This window comes from Falco rusticolus, chromosome 8 (assembly GCF_015220075.1).
Source record: "Falco rusticolus isolate bFalRus1 chromosome 8, bFalRus1.pri, whole genome shotgun sequence".
Taxonomy (NCBI): domain Eukaryota; kingdom Metazoa; phylum Chordata; class Aves; order Falconiformes; family Falconidae; genus Falco; species Falco rusticolus.
In genome coordinates, this window is record NC_051194.1 from 27,997,500 (window position 1) to 28,023,518 (window position 26,019).

At 38.2% G+C, this 26,019-nt stretch overlaps 1 protein-coding gene across 1 annotated transcript in view; it reads left to right on the forward strand.

The window, feature by feature from the left end:
- LRP1B (LDL receptor related protein 1B) overlaps positions 1-26,019 on the forward strand; it is a 379,972-nt gene that overhangs the window by 335,595 nt on the left and 18,358 nt on the right. The window contains 4 exon segments of the mRNA XM_037398644.1: positions 3,739-3,903; positions 14,457-14,618; positions 19,115-19,289; positions 19,830-19,934. Of these exon segments, the coding sequence (XP_037254541.1) occupies positions 3,739-3,903; positions 14,457-14,618; positions 19,115-19,289; positions 19,830-19,934 (607 nt within the window).

The window sequence follows — 26,019 nt, forward strand, 5'->3', positions numbered from 1 at the left end:
ATAAATTTCAGCATAGGGGAAACTGGCAGAGGGTAAGAGCCTCATATGGAGGGACAGGAAGATTTATGCAACCCTACCATAACATTAAAACTTTGCACTCTGTCTTCAATAGGTGCATTCAGCTCATTGAGGCATGAGCTACACCCTTGTCTGAAGGGTAGGCAAGGACAAATAACTTTATGGCCCATGAGAGGAGTATTTTCTACCTGGGCGGGGAAACAGTTCTTCTCCTGAAGAGTGTAGTTCATGAACCTTGTGCTCTGTAGCATCATCTCTCCATTTCACTGCCTGGTCCAGAAATCAGTGGATATTTTAAAGGGAAAAAAAATAGAAAAAAGGAAGAAGTGCTTTTCTGAGGAATGAAAAGGTCATTACAGAAGTGGCAATAAAAGAGGAAGGGGTGTGTATGTGATTGAGGGAGAGGGGTGGAATATCAAAAAATTGATTCAGTGAAGGAAAAAATACCAGTAGAGTTCCCAAAACTTTGTTTTGCTGCTTTATCAGCATGACTTTTGTGTAAGATTTTCCTTTTACTTTTAGTTAAAGGGAAGAGTCAAAGATTAAGCAAATAAGCCATAAGTCCATTAATGTTTGCGTCAAACAGTCACAGCAGGAAGAAAAACATAAGAGAAAAGCAAATCAAAGTTATTTGATTCTTTATTAAAGATATATTAAGATTGAAATAGGCAGATTAAGGCAGCAGAATATTAAATAACCAGACTAGGAGAGCATATATAAAATTACTTTACCTGTAACCCTTTCCATTAGAGAGATCCAGTAACTACACTGGGAGTAGGATATCAAGTGAAATTATTTACTTCTGTCATTTCCGAAGTGAAAAGAGCAGTTGAGATGTTTTTGAGTCCAAGTTCCAGCAAGCTTAGAGCAGTACTGAATTGACTCCAGACAGAAACTTTTCCAATTTTTTTTTCCTTTTTTTTTTTCTTGGTAAACTTTGTTCCAAGAGTGGGTACTTACTAGAGCTGTTGCTAGCTTTTCTTTCAGATGTCTTTATTCAGTATTTCAAATTAAGACTATTCAGCTTCTTATAACAATTCTTCTGTGTTTCTCTCTGGTATTCTTTTTCTTCCTGTCTCCTACAGGACCATTCTGCTCCTGTCTCCCACACAAAGGCACCTGATCCCCTTTTCTATTCAGTTGATGTGAATCAGCAAGAGTAATTTGATTCTTGTATTTACCTTCAGACAACAAAGTAGCAGAATTAAATCCCCCATATTGTTAAAGTCTAACATAGTATTATAAAACTGGCTTATCCATTACATCTTTCAATTCTGTTTCTTAGCTTATTTAAATTCCAGAATTGTTGTAGTAACGTTTCTGTTTCATATTAGACTTGTGTTGAAACTCTTGAATTTACAGTGTTTTATAGAGGATAAAATCAGTAGTGTATTTTAATAATCCTATGTTGATACAAAGCATTACAAACTTTTGTTTTTTCCGGAAAACTTCTAGTTGACCATTGCATAAAGTTATAATATATATTGCATTTTAATACTCTAAGACGTGAGTGTCCCAATCTTTGAAAGTCAGTTGGATTAGAAAATTACTACTGTTGGCAATTTTTGGCTCTGTATGTTTTCCTGACAATATTGAAGGCATGTGTTTCTTGGTGTGGTTAGGGTACCTTTCAAGTCTGTAGTTCATGTTTTACAGTTTGAAGTATGCCGTTTGATACTCTGTTTTTCTTTTAATTCAGTCTCTTAACTTCCCTATTTTTTGCCAAATGTTATGTCTTAATTCTGCAGAATTGCTCTAGAAAAGAATGTTTTTAATGTGCTATCAGAAAGGTTTGTAGAAATGAGCACTTCCCTGTACTTCAGTATTATTTATTCTGTTTTTACCAAGTTCTGCTCTATAAACTTATGACTAATGATAAGTAAAACAGATAAGGTAAGCGAAACAAAAATAGACCTTCTCTCCAATAAGATATGCTACATTATACATTTAAACAACTTCTCTAATGAGTAACTGAAGAATGGTTCATGGAACATCAAAGGATTTAATGAACCGCCCAAATAAAGAAAACACCGACGCATCCACAAACTCCCAAATACAAAGTAGCTTTGTTACAGCAGATGTATATATGCAGGGTGGATACAAAAAAAATGAAGTGCATATGGTATTCCATATTTTCTGTTGTAAAACACCTGAAGTAGCGATGTGCCAGCCGGTCCCCCACGATAACTTTTAGATTTGTTTTCTTGTTTCAGCTTAATTTGAGAGGTGCAGTTGTCTGAAAGATGATCAGTTCCCAGATGTTTTGTTGAATTAGGTTTGATCCCAGGTTACATATCTGTGCCATCTCAGCACTGGCCATGAACTCGGTCAGAGCCTGCTGAGGAGGGCTGTACACAGGCAGGACAACGTTATAACTATAAATTAGTGCAACTATAAGTACAGGATCTGCTGAGTCTGTGCTGGAGTGAACTGTTCCACTACAGGATATGTGACATTCTTAAATTCTGCACTTACAATATTGTTGCTTTCAACATCAAAAAAATGAGTTGGTGTGCCTATATCAGTCAACGTCAGACCTCAGCAAATATGGGACAAATGTGAGCCTTGCCTCTTTTTCATTAGTCTTTAACTACAACAAATTAATTCAGCAAAACATCTGGAGCTGGTGGATGTATTACTGAAAAGTTCTGTGGTATCCCTCTTGTTAAGAGCCATGTGTGCTTAAATGCTGGATTAGTTAGGAAGCACTCTGGCTTCACAGGTGTTGTTCTGTTGTGCAAGAAATGAAAAGTCTTATTGCTGAAAGCATGGTTTGGGCTGGAAAGGCGCTTGTCTGTTTCTCTAGGATTACAGTTATTGGGATGTTTGAGCATTGTATGCATGCTAGTCTATAATTAATTTCTTGGTGTCGTTGAATGATTTTATATCTTGTTCGCTGAAAGAAATAAAGATTTATTTTTCAAAGTGTTTCCAAGACAGGCACAACTCTAATTGCAAAACAGCTTTATAGACAGGTTGAATCTGGCCTAATCAGAATTTGTGTCACCTTGTACCTCACAGCCAAGACAGTGGCACTGCTGCCATAAGCACTTGGTGAAAGCAGAGCAGCAGGCAGTATCTCTTCCCAGTAATTTTACAGATGGAGCAGATAAGAAAAAGAATAAATCAAAAAATATGGTTTAGGAGCAACAAGTTAGTATGCAAATACCAATTTTTGAGAAGGATTTAAAAGCTGAATTTTTTTTTTTCAAATATTTTGGGTAGGGTTTAGGTAAGAAGGGTGTTACTTAATAAAAAGAGTGGCACAGAGATCCCAAAAAGCAAATAGGAAAAGGCCGAGGTCACCAGAAAATGACTGGGAAGTTTTCCGAGATGCCCCAGGTAAAACCAGGATTCAGTTTTTCATTTCTTGAACTAGGAAGGATACTTTCAAAACTGGATTCGTAGCCATTACTAATTTAGATCCTAAGGAGTCTTAACTTCCTGGTGGTGCCCTTGGGATGAAGCCCAAATTCCGCAGGCGGTCTCCTGCTCGGCAGGGCGCGGGTTCCCAGGGGTGATGCTCTCCCAGGTGGATCTTTTTTTCTAGCACTGGAAACAGAAGTGAAGAAGTGATAGCTTACTTTCTCCATTTTGAGAAGTGATCCCACCCTCAACCGACAGAGATCTGGAGCTCAATCTAAGGCACAAGGTTCTGTTTTGCCAGTTGCACAAAGTAGGATTGTTGAAAACAACTCTGTGTGTGTGCTCTTGCTGCAGATGATACCTGTAAATTAAGCTGTGAAAATGGAGGGAAGTGCATTATAAATGAGAAGGGGGAGCCCCGATGTCACTGCTGGCCAAGTTACTCCGGTGAAAGGTGTGAAACTAACCATTGCTACAATTACTGCCAGAACGGAGGAACCTGTGGAGCCTCTCTCCTTGGTAAGTATTTCTGAGCTACTGTGTCTACTGTTACACCTGCCTTAATTCAAAGGTTTGAATTTGCTCCTCATTTGTGATGTTTTTTCTCTTTATTTGCTTTGTCTGTACTTAAACAATGTGAGAAATAGCAGTATATACCATACATAATGTTTATAATCAATAGTGCTTTTGATTCACGTACCTTGGTGTTTTAACAGATTTAAGCTGCATCCCAGAAAAGGGGATAAATAACTATTGAATATAAAGACACACACGTTGAGGTGTGGAAATGGAATTGTAAAATGTAAGGTCCAGTCAAACTACATCTGGAGCAACTCCACATATCTTGCTCTCTCTTTAGCTCAATTCTCCCTCAACTTTTGTGTGCATACACAGAGATACTGCCTTAAACTGCAGAGTTTTGTGATCTCTATCTTTTCTCTTTGTCTTACCGGAATTCACAAAATAGGCATTTTATTCATCTAATTCTCAGGAAGATTTGGGTGATCAGAACTCAGATCCTTGGTTTTCCTGAAGGAATTACATCTCTTATCTTCAGGGAGATTATCGTAACTGTCAAAAAGCAGGTATATGACAGTTGAGCTTTGTCCCTAACACATAAGATGTTGTAGCTTGAACAGTGCTGTTAGTGTTTGGGCTGGAGAGGGAAAGCATGATGAGTACTCTAAGATTTAGTAATTCTGTGAGGAAGGAGAAGTTGAGTTCTATTTTCTGCTCCAACAAATATTTGAATATTTGATTCAAAGTAGACCAGCCAGAGAAGAGTTTGCTCTCTAGTTTCTTTTTTCTCAAAAGGCTATCAGCTGCTGAAGATGGTGTGAATAATTTTCCCCTGTAAGATGAAGTGACCAACATCCTAATATCTGAAGGAAAATTACAGGCACCTGATGCTTAGGAGAGGAGTTTGTGACCGTTTAGCCCCGAGGGAGCTCACTGTAACAGAGTTATGTATCTTAGACCCTGTGACAGAGGCAGCTTAGATCATAATGTTTTCCTCAGCATTTCTTACTAAGTAAGTGTAGTTTGTGTTGTTTAGTAATTTAGATTCACTTGCTGGCTCCTCTGGAGCCTCATCTTATTTACTGATCCGTGGTGGCAAAAATCCAAGTGAATGCAAATCTAGTAATCTGTTGTATGCCAGACAGAGGATTTTTCAGTTCTGAGTATTTGAGGGTTAATAATGTCATTCATAGTTAACATCACTAACAATGACTAAACATTAGAAAATGAGAATTACTTGAAGTTGATTAATTATACTTGAAACTGCTTCTAACAGCTGATGGAACTACTGACATCAATAAGCGGAGGTTTTTATCAATGTGGTGAGATCAATACATGCTTAGTGAGGACCTGCAAGTGAAGGAAAGTCAGTCATGGGTGATTGAAATGACGTGCAGAACTTCCCTGTCATCACCAGAGAGGATGTTTACTCCCACATCTTTACATGTCTGGCATTTAATTGATTCTTTGGCATTAACGGGCTTCATAAAATTAATAACTTAGCACCTAGAATTCTGCTCAGTTCCGAATCCTGCAGAGACCCCAGGGTCTTATTTAATCCTTTTCTTTTGGCAGTAGCCATAGGGCTTACTCGCCTCCAGCAGCTCATTTTGCCTTTAGCAGGCAGCTAACACTTGCTGTGCTTACACAGCTATGCTATCGCCTGGGCATTTTTATTTTATTTTCCTGCTAAATCCAGCCTTAGAAATCTCTCAGCCTTGCTGAAGTAGGTTTTATTGTACCAGGTTTTGTCACCAGTGAGTAAAGGAGAGATATGAACAGGTTCTACAATATACTTCTGCTAAATTGTTAATCATGGGCCAGCTGCTGCAGGGAGCCTGGAGATGCAGGCGTTGCCCTTACTGCTGCTTGATCTGACACAGGGTGATGTGCCTGCACTGAAAATGCATCAGGAGAGCCAGTGTGGATGTCACCACAGTCCAAGTTTCATTGTTCAATTGCCTGACTTTGGGGAATCAGAACTGCGCCGCTTTTTTTTTTTTTTTTTTACTGTTTACTGTACCACACATGGCCAAAGCGTGCCATGCCTTTACGAGCCCAGGCCAACACAGCGCTGGTTCTGATGACTCTTACTGGGCACACCTGCTGTTGGGAATATTCTTCTGCTGTGCTGTGTCCACTTTCCCAGTTTCATCAAATTTTTAATAATCATATTTCAAGTTAACTGGATTTCCTATCAGCTATTTCCAATTCGTGAGGGCAGCCATGCCTCAAAGCTCGTGCCATAACTTTCATGTGCTGGACATGTGGAAAAAAGACCATATGGACAATAGACTGTATATCTTTCTAAATCAAAGTGACTCCATCCAGCATTCCAGATAAAATTTTCAAATTGATCCACATCTCATCTTCCTTGCATGCCCTTGCATGGACCCCATATAAATTCTATTAAGGAGAAATCTCTATTTCTTATCAGACTGTATTTTCTTATCTATATCAGACCATAAATTGTGTGTTACTGAAACAAACTAGCACGTCAGCGAGATGTCCCCTTATCCCAGTTTAATCTAATCCATAATATACTAAGGCTGTTTTGTATTTTACAGAGGCAAGCTAAACTGGACTCCCTAAAAGCACTGAAAACTAATTAAGTCAGCAAAGCCAAAGTCCTCAAGTGTTTTTTGCAACAACCATTTCCTCTTTCCATGCCCAGATAGCACTGTGCAAAGCACGTCCATCTGGCGTTGCATGCAAGGAGTGTGTTCAGCTGCAGGAACCGTCGACAGGTGGGACAGAGATGGGATCCCACCCAGGGCAGCATTTGTTTGCTCCCTTTGCACTGCCTCGTCCCTCAAGGCAGCGTTGATCTGCTTTGTCAGGGTCATAGGAGTCATTAATATATATGTTACTTCATTCCTGGACGTTGCTACATGTAGGAATAAAAAGGTTCTTTATTACCAGTAATTGCTCAGTTTTTCCTTAATGATTGTAGAACTTAAGTATTATATTGTGTCAAGGCTTATAAATATGCCCTACCAGGCTGACCTGTCTGCTGCAAATAGGTACATTGCATGCTGGGTTTTTGTTGGGGTTTTTTTTTTTCTTTTAGAGAATTGCCTTACAATTCTGTAAAGTATAGGATCACTATTTTAAAATCAAGTCAGCTCAAGATAATTTTATTTTGACAGGCTGAGAGAGTTGGGGCTGTTCAGCCTGGAGAAGAGCAGGCTCCGGGGAGACCTTACAGCAGCTTCTAGTGCCTACAGGGGCCAACAAGAAAGCTGGAGAGGGGCTTCTTACAACACTTGGAGTGATGGGACGAGGGGGAATGGAAGAAATTCTTTACTGTGAGGGCGGCGAGGCGGTGGGCCAGGCTGCCCAGAGCAGCTGTGGGTGCCCCATCCCTGGCACTGCTCAAGGCTAGTTTGGATGGAGCTTGAGGAACCTGATCTGGTGGGGGGTGTCCCTGCCCAGGGCAGGGGGTGGGAACAAGGTGGTCTTTAAGGTCCCTTCCAACCCAAACCATATCGTGATTCTACAGTGCTATGGCTATCTGTGTATCACCTGCTGTAATACAATGCTCACAGCCAGTTCCTCAAAAAGCAGCAGTTATGCTTTTGATCCATTATACAATTGTCTCATCAAACCGTCCTGCTGAACGGATGCAATCAAGTTGCGCATATTTTCCAAATCTTGTCTCTTTAAAAAAAAAAAAAAAAAAATTGTTCAAAACAAGGAAGCTTTTTCCTATGGAAATTGCAGAAGCCATATGTGAGTGAGTGCCAATCCAAACCCTATCTGCATCATAGAAATGACCTGTCATTATTTCAGCTTGCTTGATTGATTCTTTCTTAGAAGCTCTGGTTGCCCTGATCAAACCCCCTATATTGTCCAGCTCCAGCAGCTTTGATGCAGTGATCTAACAAGTGTCATTCTACGTGCACACCCTTTGGAAAGCTTAGGGACTGCCAGAAAATTTAGCCACACAGAGACATGAGCATCTGCAGGGTCCCTGCTGCTGGGAGTCTTCCCTAAAAGTCAGGGAATTTCCTTACTCTTGGCTTCTGGCTCAGAAACCAAGGAAGAGAGATCCTGAAAACAAACCTTGCATCATATTCTGATCTAAATAAAGTGATGCTGCATATGAAATACTCTTCTAGTGAATGTGTGTGTTCTAGTGAATGTGTAAATCTTGTTCTTTTTCACCACCTAATATATAATAGTAATGTGTTAACTAATTAAGTAAATTGCAGAGTATTAATCATTTTTTAAAACATGATTGTGCTAAACCTTTGCTGGATGTGTTAAGTTGTAGAACCTCATTATCTGCACACAAATGTTAATTTGTTAAACAAATCCCACTGGCAATTCAGGGATTATTCACTGTTGGTTTACTTACTGCTAAGCCTTTTGGAAAATTCCTATGTGAACATTGTATAGCTAGAGATTGGGGCAGCTTTAATTAAAATTTATAAGTTTATGACAGTTGTATTGAACTACAATAATGGAACAAAGAAAATGTCATCAGTTAATTAAAAGTACACATCTGAGATGTGTAATTAAAAGTTTGGGTATGATAATGAACACTTTCCAGTAAGTGAAATTAACAAGAATTGGAAAAAAATTTAAGTGTTGCCATAAAAATGCACTTCCTTTCCTCTTACAGTTTAAAGTAAAAATATTGGAGCAATAATTTACTAAACATCTTGAAACATTAACTAGATCTAACTAGTTCACAAAATTAGATAAATACATATTTGTACTATACTAGCAGTACAGAGTGTGTCTAACCATACCGAATTGTGATGTTTGTATCAAAATGAGTAAAAACTGTTAGGTCTTTTTTGCTAAAGGAAAATTGATGAAATATTCTCTAAAAATAATTCTATTTAGAGATTATTTTGTATTCTATTTTATAAGCAAAGCAAGTTGATTCGGGGCTGTGATGGTGCGTACTGAAAACACTGGCAGTGAAGAACCTGTTCACTTTGCTAACACCGTATCAGTGCCAGGAGTCTCAGAGGGGGATGGATGCAGCATTGTCACCAGGACAGGACTGTGGGAAGGGGGGAGGGGTGCTATTTGAACTGGATGTTGAGGCTGTCTGGTCTGGTGCCTGGCTGACCTGAGGCACCCAACAGAACCACCACAACCAGCCTTGGTAAGAGCAGTCTGTGAGACTACTCTAATATATTTAGAGATTTTTCTTTTGTCCTTTTCTTTGACAACATGGAGAGAATGAATATTTGTTGGGATTGGTCCCAGTCAGCTCACCTACTAATTACACATAGTAGTACAGCTTCTATCCACTACTATTGAAGCATATTTAGCTTTATTGAACCATCAGCCACAAAGAAATGAATTTTTGTGATGCCCACAGACTGCTGATAGCTACTCCAGAAGACATGACAGTAGTTAAAGTAAGCTGATACAGTGCCACATTGCTTTTCTTAACAGTGACAGCAAGTGAAATACACAAATTAAATGTGCATATAACATTTATGTTATATGCTTATTTTGCATATTTTCTTACATGTTATAGACCACCAAATAAAAAAAAAAATCACACATAACAACTTAAATTCACTATGCATTGCTGGTAGCGAATTTACCATTGACTGGAAGAAATAATCTATGTCTTGGTGCAGGCATTCATCTAGGTGATCTCATTTTTCAAAACTCAGAAAGTTTCCAAAAATAGTGCTATTTCTCTAATTTTCTGTAATTACTTTTTGTTTGTTTGGTTGGTTTTAATTATGAAATACCTTATGTGGTCAAACAAAATACAATACATACTCTGTTGTTTAGGCAATAGTATGAATCAAAGTTGATCTCCTTACAGTTCTTTTCATTACAAAATAAATGTAAATAGAAGCTTAAGATATATGATTAGATTCCCAAAAGAAATCACCTAGATAGTACAGAGGCAGTGCACTACAATATGTATTAGCTGGTTTTGAGGGTAATTTGAAAAATTATTTGCTATTATATGGCAAATTAAATTAGCGAACTGGGAGTAACTGCAGCCTCTGTAATCAAAACCTAATTGAAAATTGTAGCATTTTGATCCTATCATCCTCTTATGGATGATTTTTCTTTGTAAGAAAGGGTGAAACTTTATTTCATCTTCATGCCAAAAACTTCATGTATTTTGTTCATGTCCTACTGCCAAAATAGCTTCCTGTGTCCAAGGGTCACCATAAGGTATTCTTTAGTTTACTAAATTCTGTGCAAAATACTTGGGGGGAGTGGGGGGGGAAATTAATACTTCTATAAGTTTGTTTCGAGTTTTATGAGCTCTAGAATGAAGATTAAAAATTCTGTAAAAACTTATTTTTATTTTTTTTAGAGAGAGATACTACATAGAGAATATTCAGATAACGGTGACTTTCAAGTACATTGTTTCCCCTGAGAATTTTCCTTACAATTTTTGTTACTTGCTTTATACATCTTACCAGGCACTATTTAATGTATTCTCTGAAATTCATTTCTTTAGAATCGTTAATGCAAAATACTCTCATCAGTATAGAGACTACATGAATTATATTTCCACATGCCTATACATATAGTGAGAAACGCAATGTATCCAAGAATTGGCTTAGAGAGAGTAAATAGCAAAGTGCGTGCACATTCATTGTAAATCATGGAGTGGAGATACCCTGAATAAAAAAAAGGTATGCTTCTTGCTCTCTAGATATTATTACTGTGGTTTTGAAATTGGAACATTTACGTATCAGATGATGAGAATATGGTGCCACCTTGTCCTCCCTGACACTTTGACAAACAACATTTTTCAACATAGGTATTTGAAACAAGAAATTTTTCTTGGAATTATTATCTCGGGGAAGAGACTAAAGAAAAGTATAGGTGAAAGCAAGGGTGCTAATCTGTCATAGGCAGAGGAAAACAGGGCAGTATTCTCATACAGCAAATCTATGCACCGAAGAAGGAAGAGCTCAAAATGAAAGGGGTTTTGTGTTTTCTTTCAGAAAATGATTTTTTGCTCATTTTTGCATAATATACACCAAAAGACGTTCAGCTGAATTTGAAGCAGTTTAGCATTCCCAAAACCACTTTCCTATTAATATTTCCCTCTCCTGTAATGTGTTGTGGACATTTTTGTAGTGGTGAAGGTCAGGAATTAAGAGGCAATTTTGCTCCTGTGTTTGTACAGCTCTAATCCTGAACCTTTGTGACCAGTGTAAATGCTGAAGTTCTATGTGCATGAGATCGCCATGCAATGGTTGGTAGTTAGGATATGTGTCAACTCGGATTATACAACTGTTTCCATTGCAAACATAAATCTCTGTTCTGATTCTGTGATACAAAACCTTATGGCATTGTTTGTCACTGTTTTATTAAACTGTCCTTGGAACCATTTTGTAACAGAAATTATTTATGAGAATAAGGCAGATTAAAATGTCATTATTAGTATTATTTTAGATGCCAACAGGCTGTATAAATAGGCAGCGAACTATTAACATTACTAAAAGTCATGTTAAATTGAGTGACAAAAATGGGGTTTAGGCTATACTGTATTAAATTTTCGTGTAACTGTCAGCAGTTTGGCATATTTATAAGCCTACATTAGCAAAGAATAAAATAATCTTTTCTACAAACCAGGAAAATATCATTGCCTCATCACTTTAAAAAATAGAGGAGTATTAATAATAAAAACTGATTTCAGACCTCCAGATCTATGTTCTATCACTATTTTATTTTATCTTTTTCATTGAAGCAGTGATTCAGATGAGGGATTATGTGAAACCCCCTGGCTTGGGGGCAGAAATTTAAATACAAGTGTATACATGGGGAGAAACAAAAAGAGTCTGTGCTAACATCTGAGTTCAACATCTTTGATTTAATGTTTAGATCACAGGGGACAGATATGAATAACCAGGCTGATGCATATTAAAATAGTTGGAGCTATTTTTAGTCAATGGTTTTGTTTCTACTGTACTCATTAGAGGAAGAGACTAACTGATCTCATGGCCTTTAGGATGATTTGCAAAACATTTTAAATTAGCATAGCTTAAAAATAGGAAATACAGAAAATAATTATCTGAAGGGTTTAATGTAAGAAAAGTAAGAGGTAAGTGAAAGAAAAAATAAATAAACTCTTCTGTATGAATCAGAGGGAGTAGAAAAAATGAAGATGCTTCATTTGCGTTGAAGAATTCTCCAACAAATATGATATTAAATGATTACTTAGTATTAAAGCAAAGGCAGACCAGAAGAAAATTAGAATTGTGGGGTTTATGGCATGTTTAGTTTAATCTACGCTACTTTAATGAGGCAGCCAACTAAATAGAGAAGAAACAAAAATAATGGCAAGGATTGCAACATTTCAGAGTTTTAGATGCAGCTGTGATAAAAGACATCAGGAGGCAAACGTGACAGTAGTTGTGGATACCCACATCAGACGTTGTATTAAAATGAGGAAACGATGGATGAGACAAAAGACAACAAAGAAGGGACTTAGTCATAACGCATCAGTAAATCCAGCCATGGTAAGGATTTCCTGGTAGATCAGTATGAAGATGAGAGAGAATTATTGTGGAAAAGTAACTCTTAAATGTTATTTCATTCAATGATTAAGGATTTTGGCTCTTCTGTACATTTTAAACCAAGTCAGGCCCAAGTCAAGCATAGCTTCTCTTGAGTGCTCGATAGCTCCGTGAAGTAGCATTGTTTATATGCAAGAGGTTTGTTCCTGCCATGTGGCATGTGTGAAGTTTGCCAGCTGTAAGTACAGGGATAACTGGAGCCTGTCATCCTGGACATATTCCTGACTCTCTGATGTCTTTCAGATTCTACAGTTTTACAGTGGCTATTTTTTCTGTTTATGCCTGCAAATCCGGTCCAAAGGGCCTCTGTGTTACACATACACTACGTTATATAGGTACCTTGCTAATCTGATTGACTTTAACACTTCTTACGGGGGAGCTCTACTCTGTCACCAGCAAAGACTAGATATCAAAGGAATTTGTATTAGTTTTACAACAGCCCATTAGTTGCCTTCCTTTCCAAAATTCGCTATGGCCAATGATATTGATGCTGCCATTCCAGACTAGACATTTTGGTTTCCCATCTTGATTCCTAAACTTTACTGTTTACGTAAAGTACATGTGTTACTGTTTTGGTTTCCTGTAGTCTACCTGCAAGGCATTCCTTTTGTTCTGCTGATACGCGTTTACCACTTGACTGTTGCTAGCATGCCCGTGGCCCTTGACACTCGGACACATGGTATGGCTGTGACTTCACTCAAAGGGACATGTCTTTGCCTGCCAGCTGTCCCTTGCTCTGCAGTGACCCGGTTAAGCTCTTGGTTGTACTTGCCAGCAGGTTGAGTTCCTTACGATCCAAATGAAGATTGTCTTGTCTGCCACTATTTCAAAAGTCTCCTCAGGTCCTGATTAATCTTCATCTCTTTCCTTACCAGGAAGCCAGGAAGAAGAAAAGTGTTTAACTCAAGCCTGTTTTCTTTAACTTTAAGAAAACCCTAAAGGCTAAATGAAAGCAAAGGGCAGGAGGATGGGGGAAGAATAATGCTTTGTAAGAGATGAACAAGAATGAGCATAGATCAGGAAGGGAGAAGGGAGCTGGCTAGTTCGACACATCAGGTCATTGACTTGAAGAGAAGATTACAAATGAGATACAAAGCAAAGTCAGGAGATGGAAAAACATTTATGGGATCTAGAACTTTGTTTTAAAGAAGGTAAACCTTAAGAAAGATGTCAGGGAAAATAGAGAGTTTGAAAAAAAACAGTGAAATTCTAACAAAGATATAATTCCTTTAGACATGAGTTTTAGATAAGGGGGGGGGAAATGGGAAAATTATGATGGGGATGAATCATAGAAGGAAAATGCATCGGGTTTTAAACACCATTTTAAAACTCTGTAAAAATAAACTATAGACTAGGAGTTCACTTTGTGCAAATGTTCATCCCTGGGTGTTCACTCCTTCTCAGGCATTGAATATTGGTGTTATAGGCATCTTTGGTCTGATGCAGCAGCAATTTTTATGTTACAGTATTCTGTGAGAGGGGTAGGATAACAAACCAGGCACAGGTATTTGTGGTTTAGTCGAAACTGTGATGTAAAGTTAGCTATTAGCACATTAGTAAATACTTGTATATTCATGTGATTATATATAAAAATTTGTAGGTTTGAGGAGAATGGAGTACTTTCTGAAGAGGCATTGATGTTGGTTATAAAAACATTTATCCTCTGCAAGTGGAGGAGCACAGCCTGGCAGGATGATTTGAAGATATCTTAAATTCCTGCTGAAGACCATCTTTTAAAATAATTTCCAAATAGAGTCAATAACTATACATGCACAAGTGTAAAATGCATAGATGCAGGTTTTGACACATCCACATCTTGCAGTGCTGACTTTATTTTTTGTAACAGTTCTGAATTCAAACGATGTTTGCAAGGGCACGCTTTAATAGAATCTGGAGAAATGTGGTTGGGCTCATACATTAAAACTTGCTATTGTTATGATACATTTATTTATCTGTGAAGTGCTGCTTATTGTTACGGTGTTTTATTTATTTTTATCATAAAATAGTTTTCTTTGATTTGAATAGGGAGGCCTACGTGCAACTGTGCGCTGGGTTTTACAGGACCAAACTGCAACCAGACGGTCTGTGATCGTTTCTGCCAGAACGAAGGAACCTGCAGCGTCACTGCTGGGAATCAACCCTTTTGCAACTGCTTGCCTGAGTATACAGGAGACAGATGTCAGTATTGTAAGTAATCTCCACAAAGTATGAAATCTTGATTTATAAGAAAAGTTCTACAAAATGGAATTTTGATACGAGTTGAGTGATTATTTTTTTACAGCATGTGTCGGTAAACGTAGCTCCAAAATTATTGATCCTGCTAAGGGGATGTAATCTGATGCATTCAAGTGATCTTTGAACATATTTCTGCAATATCCATCTATATGTGTACGTGAAGAAAGGTTTTTTTTAGCATTTATGTACCTTTTATTTTCATGAATTAATGTGTACAATGGAGCTGTACAAGACAGCTGACTTTGTCAGTAGAAATTAGATAAATGTGTTAAAAGTTTCCACTCCGACTTCTCATATTTGCTATCCTATGCTGGTGGAATACCTAAACAGTGAATTGATGTAGCTGGTTAAAGAATTTCTCTGATATCCCTTATCTTTGCAGATCAGCACATGTCTTGAACTGCAACCTTGCCTTTCGTTCTTATTTCTAACCCAAATAAGCAGTATATTGACAAGTGCTTGGAGTTTTACACCTCTGTGTTCCTTCATCTTGCTCAGGCTGTGGTCACCTTGAGTACGGTTTCTGTCCCCTCCTGGTACTGAAAATCAGGATTTCTAAGTATTACTCTTGTTTAATTGCCAGGACATAGAATCTATCCTGTGCATCTGAAGTTCCCCCTGGTTTTTCAGCCCACTGACCCATCAGTCTCCTGTCATCCAAAGGTTTCCATGCCTTTAGAAAGGCTCTTCTCAGTTTTTAGAACTTTCTAATTTTTTACTTCTTGTATAGAGGATGGGGGAAGGAAGATTATCAATCAATAAGCCTTCTGTTCTTACTCTATTTATCTATCTTTTCTCTCCATGCTTTCTCTTAGCGTAGATCACTATTATCTGTTTTCTCTAACTCAAGACCTTCAAATATAAAGTTGAATTTCTTCTTTTGGTCACTCATTTCAAAATTACAGTTTGTCTTCCTCATGTCTCTTCAACATGATGACTCGCTAGCAACCCTAACCCAAGATTGATTATTTTTCTGAAATCAGAATATTTTTTTTTAATCTTATTTTTCTACTTCTGCTTTGCTTTGACTATAATACTCTAAAATAAAGGACTGTCATAGTGCTTGTTACAGAATAGAACATTAAATGCAAAAGCCATCATCTCTTTTGTACATAATTCAGTGAATTTGCTGAGGAAGGCTAGATTTAAACAAAATGAGAGGGCAGTTATCTGTTACAAAGGTCTGGTTTAGAATTGTCTACGGGATACAAGAAGTATTTATTTTTAGTGAAAGGTCTGTCAAACAAGGAAAGGGTTAGTGTGTATTTTATATAGGATTTGTACTGGAGTGAACTGAATGTATTTCCAGTTGGGAGACTATGAAATGAATTTAAACCTTTGAATGGAAAACCAGCAGTAATTGTGATTCTCTCCCACTTGGTATTAAACAAACTGCATGGATCCACAAATAACTATCTGCAAACACAACTGGGTATTTGAAAATGGTATAGTACATAAATCACGCACAGACAGACACACCGATTAAGAAAAAATATTTACTTGAGGCTTACCCAAAACCAAACAAATTGTTTCTAGTTGAATGCTTCTGCAAATATTTTTTTTTCTTTTCTTTTTCTTTAAGAATTAATGTAAATGTAAATGTAGGGGTACTTTTTAAACATCAGTTATTATCAGATTTGGGTTGTCTGCTAACACTTTGAAAAAATGCCACAGTATAGAGACTCGAGCACTATATAAAACACAAAATAAAATTAAGCTTTTGTTTATGTAAAATTTAAAGCTTTAAAGGGAAAAAAAGGTGTCTTACAATCTTTTGGTGTTTTGGGGTTTTTTGTTGTTTTGGTTTTTGGTGGTTTTTTCTGTGGCCAATAACATTTCTGTGAAATTGTACAGGTTTACAGTTAAGAGAGTGTATATAAATTCACATCTTAGGTGTCTTGCTGTATTCACACACATGTATGTTTTACTTTATTAATCACTTAAAGTGAAATGTGCATGTTGGAATGTATTAATACAGCACTATTGCAAAGATTGGTTGCCTCTAAGATAATCTTTTTCAGTCTTTCTGTGATGTGCCTGAAACTAGTTCATATGCAAAGGATGATACATGAATGTGCATAGGTATCGTACTCATGCTCCCAAGCTGAAAATATTATTAGTGTTTTTTACAGCAGGGAGAAGACATTTACTTGTGGTATTGCCAGATTGCAAAGACCTTATTTTCCTCTTATCGTCTCCAATTACCCAATGCAGAGTTTCTCCTGTGATTAGTTCACATAAGGGCTAATAACCAAAATGTGTGCTCCGTGTCAAGGCACTGACGCTGCTGAACTAAATTTAAGTGAATGAATTTACATAGAATTCTACTAACATTGTGCATGTTATTATATACACATGAATTTGATGTATTTGAGTATAACTCCCTATTTTAAATTCCTGAAATAAGACAGACGGAGTAGTTCAAGTTCATTTCTTGTATCATTTAAGGCCCAGACAACCTAAAAAATAGAAAGTGTTTCCACGCAGTTGCAATCACTCAGAGTGGGTATAGTGATCTGACAAGCTGTTACTTTCCCTGAAACTGTAATCTCTTTCTTTGGGGGGGTTAGGGGAGGATGAAAAAATTTGTGTCATTTCAGTTCAAATGTCACAGACGCTTTTTAGATAGAGCAGAAGATTAAAGGTGCTTGTGGCTACAATCAATACTAAAAATAGTAATTGTTTAGGCTATGAACTTCATATTCCTAGGTTTTGGGTTGGTTTTCTTTTTTTTTCTTTTTTTGGTCCTAATGTACATGGAAATATTTCTCCCTTGCAATGCTTTTTTTTTGGTGCTTTTTTTTTTTTTTTTTTTTTTTTTGTAAAACATCTCTCAGTATTGGCCTTCAAACTGCGGTAGGTTTTGTTCAAAAAGTAGACCCCTGGTGCGAGTTAGCATTCTGTACCTTGAACTGGGGGATGGCAAACAATGAGCTACTCCATTTAGTGTCTGTTAAGTATCTCTTGTTGCTCAGTAGTGATTCCATAAGCAGATGAGCCTACAACCTGCATAGACAGGTGGAGACCTACAAGGAATAAGCACACAGAAGTGATGCCCCCAGGAGTCATCTTCGTGCAGCAGAACAACTCCAGCGTGGTCGGCCCCAGTGCCATGGCAGTCAGTACATCTGGGAGAGGGGGACACGGAGCACAGAGTCACTTAAGCAAAATGGGTTCCTTACTTTAGGAGATACCCTCAGACATCCCTTCCTGAAGGTATTTGGTGCAAGATGCCAACTTTGGTAGCCTCCAGTTTGCCGCTTACAAAGTGCCCCCGCTCAAACGGCAGCTGGAGTTGACACCTCCACACAAGGCTGAGGTTGCCACTTGGCCAAGGTTTTGTTCCCTGGTGAACAGCTTGGTTGTGCCTTACTGCTGGCTGCTGCTGCCTCACCCGTAGCCATGACCTGAGCTTCAAAGGGCTTTTTGAAAATTATTTTAGTTTTGTCAGAAAGGTTATATTTTGTTAATATGGAGCAGGTTAACTCTAAGCTAATCCAGATGCATAGTTCAGAACTGATACTTCTTATGTATCAATCACTTCGTCTGTCCATCAGGAACAGCACCAAAAGCTCGACACAATGTTAACCATACAGAATGGGAGAAGGTATTAGAAACAGAGAGAAAGAAGGACTTTGAATTATTTGGCCCTATTAAAGAGCTTAAGTGACAACTTAAAAAAAAAAAAAGAAGTTACAACTACCACATAAATAAAAATGAACCAAAAATGTTAAGATAACAGTATTTTGTAGCTCTGGAAGCTCCTTTGGTCAGGCCACTTGTGTCTTTAAAGGGATATGATAAAAGTGAGACAGTTACTAGTGCTTCTAAAGAGTTAAAGAGTTCACGAGTTGAAATTACAGTCTTTCTTGCATTTAAGCAGTTAAATAAGATAATGGGGTCCTGCACAGTCCATAAAGATAAGCATGTATGTAGTTCTTTGTAGAACTTATGGATTATGGCTTTGTATATTATTATTAGAACTTCATGAAATTTTAATATGTGGATAAATGAAAATAAAACTTAATTATTTCAAAATACTGTTTCCATTTCAGTTTAGCATAATGCTGTTAATGGTAATGGGAATGTAGCAGAAGATTTTTATTCAGCCAATGTCCCATTAAATACATTAACATTGCTCTTCTTTTCTCATCAGTAGTCTTTATATTATGTGGGATGATGCCATAAACGGTTAGACATCTAGAAGGGAAAAAAAAACCCTCTTATGAGTTTATCCTTCTATTTCACTTCTTGATGCTCTATCATTAATATATTATGTATCTGTTTATGTGGTATTCTTTGTTCTTGTAGTTGCCAGTGAGCCACCAGCTTCATTTATTGTTTTGTTTTTATTATAGTATCTTTTAAAACATAGAAAAATAAGATACTATTTTTTTCTACGAGGGTCCTGTATTTCTTTTAATAATTAGCTTTTATGTTGCTTGCAGACATTTGCCACCATTATTGTGTGAATTCTGAATCATGTACTATTTCTGATGATGGAAGTGTAGAATGTGTCTGTCCGGTACGATTTGAAGGTCCAAAATGTGAAGTGGACAAGTGTATCAGGTGCCATGGGGGACACTGCATGGTAAACAAGGACAGTAATGACATAGTGTGCAAGTAAGTGGGTGTAGCGCGGGGGGTGGTTGTGTGCAAAAACGTACCGTTAACAGCGATTATACTGCATTATCCTTCAAATCCCATATGCTGTGGCTAGCCCCTGAACCGGTCTCATCAGAACAGTCCCGCTGCCTGGCTGCTGCCTTTTTAAAGCAGCTTTTGGAGCACTCCTCACTGCTGGAAGCAGCTGTGGAGCAGGAGACTGAATGGGTCTTCACTTGGAAAAATAGGAATATTTAATAAAGTGAACAGTTGAGTTTTATTACACTGTTGAAATGTGTTCTTTCTGCAGTATTGTTGCTGAGTTACCGTTTTGTATAATAGTTTATTTTCATAAACAAAAATATTAAAATTATTTTGTGTAATAAGCTCACTACCTGTGCTAGAATTTCTAGGTGGAAACCTAGAATTCTTGCAATCAGTAGATCTGCTACGTGTCATAAAATCAATCTTTTAATATAGAGATATTTATAAGAGAATTCACCAGATTTAATACAATACTGATTGCTATTTGTTTGGTTTTTTTTTTAACCATGACAGTTGCTCTAATGGAAAGATTGCCTCTACCTGTCAGTTGTGTGATGGCTACTGTTACAACGGTGGTACGTGTCAGCTGGACCCAGAGACAAATATACCTGTCTGTCTGTGAGTATCTTGCGATGTGTAGATCATTGAAATACCCGTGTGCCAACAAATAATACAATTATTAAGCTTGTGTCTGTATTTCTTTAATCTCTCTAGGATGTATAATGTGCTGGTTGCAGGTGTAGCTTCCAGTACATTTTCTAGCTATTTCTGTAACCCAATACTTTGTCTACCCTTTTGCAATATATGTATTGAAATATTTAAATAAGGTATATATTGTGAACGCATGTAGATACAGTGATATATCTTTTGAGACTTCTAATAATTTCAGGCCAGATCTAAAGCCTGTTTAGGCGTTTGTTCTGGAATGGAATCCAGAGGTACAGGATGGTTGCCCACCCTGCTTCTCAAAGGTGGATAAAGTCTTTTCTCCTACAAAGATGGTCAGAGGTGGGGGTGATACACTCCTGATGGCTAGAGAACAGGATCAATGGTGTCAGTGTTTATTTCCTTTATGGCTCTGAGGATATGCTCATGTGTCTCTTGCTTCTACCCCAACCTTCACCTTCACGCTACCCACAGTAGCGTGGCTGTTCTGTGGTGAGATTGCTCTCTTCCTCCTGCACCATGGCTGAGAGAATAATACCGGGTGCTTTCCTTAAGCCCAGACATCAAATACCAAAGGAAATGTGATTCTGCAGTCTAGATGGTGAAGTACTGTCTTAAGAGGTATAAAAGCCAACATTCTAGTCTGTCCTTCGGAGCTACGGTGTATCTTCTTCTCCAGCTGCTAAATATAAAATGCAGAAGTAGTCACTGCAGCAAGAAACTAATTTTCCTGCTCTCAGTTACACCGAGCCACTTAGTCATACTCCTTGGGTTTTTACTTTTGCCTAATAAACAATCTGGTCTTTTCTGCACTGCTGGAAAGCTTCACTGTGGAATAGTCTTCCACTTCTCAGAACCATGTGGAGGTGAGAGCACCCTCCAGGAACACACAAGGTGTCGAAAGAGAGAATTAGGCTCAAGTGTTTCATTTCCAGGGTGAAATAAGTAAGCTGTTGTCCAAAGGGATCTGGCATTTCAACTTTGTAAATACAGATACGGCCATCCCTTCGTTTGGTTGATGTGTATGAATGAGGCAGGTGGAGAGAGAGCTCCTGTTGTAGCAGGCTCGCAAGGAGGTTTAGACATAAGAGAAATGCCCGGATCTCGTAGTCTGATCAGTGTAAGAGATGGACCGGCCATTCCTCCCTGTGAGGGCTGGAGCGCTTCTGAATGGGCAAAGGGGCAGAACTGTAGCTGGACCATTGAGAAGGAGTTGTCAATAGGAGTTTGCAGCTTTGGGGTTAGAAGCAGTGGAATGCAGTGCTGCATGGTAGTCCTTACTCAGCTGAAAATGCTTTAAGTGTCCATGTATCTTTTTCATTATTATTTGGATCTGGCCCTTTTGACCTGCTATTTGTATCTCCTCAAATGTCTTTAGTTGAAAAGTAGAGATACTCATAAATCCCAGAAAAAGGAGAGTATCACAGCTATAACATGTAAGGCCCAAATATGATGACCAAGTCGAGATTCATTTGCTTGAATACCTAGAATGGCTATTTTGGAATTTTTTTATTTTTCCCTTCTTTTTCCCTGTAAAACTGGCTTATCTTTTTTTTATTATTATTTTCAAATTTATATGGAACACCATTACATCTCAAGGAAAAAAAGGTTCCATACCTTAGTTTCTGTATGGATTTACAATGCATAAATGCTGCATCATACGCCAATGCTGTTTACAATGGTAAGAAAATGGTCCTGAACACTTTTCAGGCCATTGCAGTCTGCATCAATCAATACAGCTGTATAGTACATGTGACAGTAATGCTTTGTTAAGAATGTTAGATTCCTGAACTCATCAGTTAGTATAGGCTCATTGTTTTAAAAGTCTTTGATCGATGCTGATGAGCAAACTTTTCAGTATTGTCAGACTGGACCTTCCATGAAAAAAAGAGTATGAACTTTGTTATCTGTGGGTGTGTGCCTGTGTATGTGTGCGTGTCTTGCCATCGTAATATATAATGCGTTTAAAATCTGTTCAGCAAAAGGCAGAATATTTATATAGGTCTATTTTACTGAAATTCTGCAGATGCTCTGTGGGGTTTAAAAGTCAGCGCTGTGACCAGAAAGTGAACCCTTGTGATTACTACTGTCAGAATGAGGGAATTTGCACTTTAACTGCGTTTAATGAACCGAGATGCAAGTAGGTTTAACCTTCCACTTAATGCTGCACATTCTGTGACATCATTTCAGGCCACAGTTCATTGGTTCAAGTCATGCACATTCACATACATTTCACAATATATAGTTAATCTGGGGGCTCCTTTCTATAATACACACTTTCCCTTCGATAGTTGCACTGATGAGTGTATTTAAACATACTTTTGGAGTATCTGTATCATTGGAAGAAGAAATAAAAAGCTTGATTTTTAGTAAGTGAATTGAAAATACTGAAAATGCCACTTGGCTTTTGTTGTTCACATTTTGAGATATCTCACCAAGTTAATCCTACACAGCTGTCCTGGTTTCGGCCAGGATAGAGTTAATTTTCTTCCCAGTGGCTGGCACAGGCTGTGTTTGGGTTTGGGATGGGGATAACACCACGCTGGGTTGTAGCTGTTGCTGAGCGGTGCTCGCCCTGAGTCAAGGACTTTCAGTGTCCCACCTCTGCCAGCCAGGAGGGGCACGAGAAGCTGGGAGGGAGCGTGGCCAGGACAGCTGCCCCGACCCAGCCAGAGGGATGTTCCATCCCACAGACCGTCATGGCCAGGGTATGAACTGGGGGGGTTGGCCGGGGGCTGCCAGCTCGGGGACCGGCTGGGCATCGGTCAGCGGGCAGTGAGCAGCTGCACTGTGCATCACTTGTGGTTTTTTCCTTGGGGTTTTATTCCTCTCTCTCTCTCCTCTCTTCATGACAATTATTACTGTTGTTGTTATTATTGTTTGGTTGTTTGTGTTGGGTTTTTTTAACTTCATTTCAATTACTAAGCTGTTCTTATCTCAACCCACGGGTTTTGTCTTTTTCCCGACACTCCTCCCAATCCCACCAGGGGAGAGGCAGGCAAGGCAGTGAGCGGCTGTGTGGTACTTAGTTGCAGGCTGGGGCTGAAGCACAACAACAGCATCAAGTGCAGCAAACAGTGACATTGTACGTGTTCTGTAGTGCAGACCTGGCTTCCTATTTCTTATCTGTATAGGGAAAGAAACAGAACAGCTGTTTAGGTACCACTTCAGGAGTTAAGCTTGTATTCCTAAGTCTGTTAACTACAGAAATGATGCTGCAAAATAGAAACTTTTTTACAAAATGGTGAGCTACATCAGAACTTCGACTTCTCACCTGATAAAAATAAATGTATAAAATAGATGCATTCATATGCTGTGTTTCTCTAAAGGATTGTAGTCTATTTCTTAAAGAGAAAATTCTAATCCTCAACAGGGAAGGAAACAACCTTATTCTTTGAAACTGCATTACGGCAGACATACAGAGAGATAAGAAAGACCAGGCAGATGAACATACCTTTACTCAACAGTTGTGATGCAAAAGTCAGAAGTGAAATCATGAGCCAAAGACCTAGTCTTGGGATAAAATATGAAACTCAAACAGCTTTAATCTTATCTCCCCTAATTGTGTGTTTTATGAAAACATAAAATGCTGTGGGGATGTGATGTGGTTGTCTGGTGGGTAGCAATGACAGTGATTATGTATGGTGAATAATCTCGTTAGGGGTGTTTTTGAAAATATGATCACAATTTGTCAGCGTTCTCAAGCAATGAAACTTAGGACTTGAGCCATCATAAATCCATTGGAAACTATAGATGTTAGTGTTCTGGCTAGCACTTTTTAAACTTTGAAGAGTATGAAGTGGGTCATTGATCAGCATTTGTATGGGGCATGTTGCTTGGAACAGTTTGTTTCCCCATGTTTCACACTTAGGTTTTCAGAATAATGCTTGTTGCTGCCTGTGAGGTTATGTATTGCAAGTACCTTTCCTCCTTTTTCTGTAAAAGGCTCTCAAGAAGGTACAAAATTTCTTGTAAAACATTCTAATAGGTAAAATAGTCTAAAATACAGCATTACGAATCACTTCTGAAGTTTACATACTCTTTTTCCCAATTCTTAAGAATGTGTTGACCATTTAAACTGTAAAAGTTTGTTGGATTTTTTTACTTCATGATGAATTCTTACAAGAAAATATGTATAATAATTGTGTGGAGTGATTTTTATATGAAATATTATTGCCTGTTTTCATGATCTTTTGATTTGGTTTAACTGTGTTTACTGTCAAAATGAAGAAAAAAAAAAAAAGTATTACACCCAAGGATTTAAAATCATGTTTGAATCTCTTACTTACTCTTTGCATTGATGACATGAATTTTAACGTCTCGGGACTTTGAGGCCAGATGCCAACAGTGGCAGGAATTCATACCAGCCAAAAAAAAAAAAAGGTGTCGCAGGACCTACAGACCCAGCAATCTTTTGTTTTGACTTTTATCTGCATAATGGAAAGAAGCGGGGAGATGGATTGCTAGCGTAGGAACTATGCTGAAAAGCTGTGCTGCCAAACACTGCTTCCAGATAGATGAAGATGTCTTTTTTCTGAGACTGGCAAGTAGGAGATGTCAGGAAGGAGTGCAGTAATCCCGTGCTTCGCTGGAGTCACTGCATCAGGGAACAGGAGGCCCAAAAGATTTTCTACGTTCTGCTCTGTTGTGAGGGAGGATGGGTCACCCCTCCAGCCTCAGGCGTGCCCACGCGATGTATGACATCTGTCTGGGCTCTGAGAGACACTCACCGACGGGCTAACGCTTTTCTTAACCAAATTCTAAGTCACGGATGGGTGATTTTTAGAAGAAACAAGAAATGGCCGGGATTATTGTCGTTCAGCAGGAACTCTTCTCTCTCTTTCTCTCTCGCAACCAGATCAGTTGAGAATGCAAACTTTATACATAATCAAGCCCTTATCATCATTCAGTAGAGACAACAGAGGATAAGATTCATTTCTTTTAAAGAGCAATCCTAAAGCTGTCATTATACAGAGGATCTATAAGCCTCTAAGAACATACTCTCCTGTTACCAACATGTGCTGTTCAGTTACATTTTATCTTCCTATCTTAATCCTTTTTTAAAACCTGAATGCACTAAATATTAGGTCATCATTGGAAACAGACGTTCTGCTCTTTACCTAACCAGTTTAGGAATGAATTAAGGCCTGTCTGTGGCTGTAAGCCACCAAAAAAGGAAGGTTTTCTGAAGTTGGTCTCCAGTTTCAGTGAATGCTCTATCAGGTTTAAAAGGACACAGAACAGACTGTGATTTCGTTTTCGATATGAGGTCCTGTGCAATCTAGATTATTAATTCTTAGCATTATTTTTAAGGGGATAAAGAACATTTGTCCCCCCTACCCTATTATTGTCTGTCTTGCTAAATAACAAAGGTTGCAAGAGAATTTAATATCAGAATGTTAAAATTTGAGGTACTGACCTTTTCTGGAAAATGTACTGCTCGGGGTGCCTTTCACCTTACATACAGTTACTGGCTCTTTTAGTGTTCACATAATAAATTTTTTAAGGATGTCTTTAGTACTGCTCGCTGCAGGGTTGGGGAGCGTGTGATGTTTGTTACACTGGCAGCCTATGAGATGTCTGAATTGCTCCAGTAACTTCACACGCCCATTGAAAGCAGAATGAACAGGAGATCAGACTCAGATGGGAAATAAATGCTTTTTCTGTTTATTTCACAAACTGTCAGTTCCATCTGTTCTGTCAGTCTGTCTTGTGTTTTAGTAATTACCTTTATTTGCCCCTCTGTTTCCTTCTCACTAATTATCTCCCTGCACATACATTCATGCGAGAGAAGCAGGGTTTAGGGGGAGATTATACCTTGTGTGATACCAGTGAAGGGAGTTTAAAAACACTGAAACTGTCAAGTACAGCCAGTGATGATCTTGTGTTACATAGGCAGTGTTGTATCAGTGTATTTAGTACAGAGGATTACCCACTCTCACCCTTGCTTCTTTTACACCTTCACCATAACATTAGGAAGCTATAATTCCAAGCTTTTTATTTGTATTACTAATATGATTTGCATCTGCACATAGAT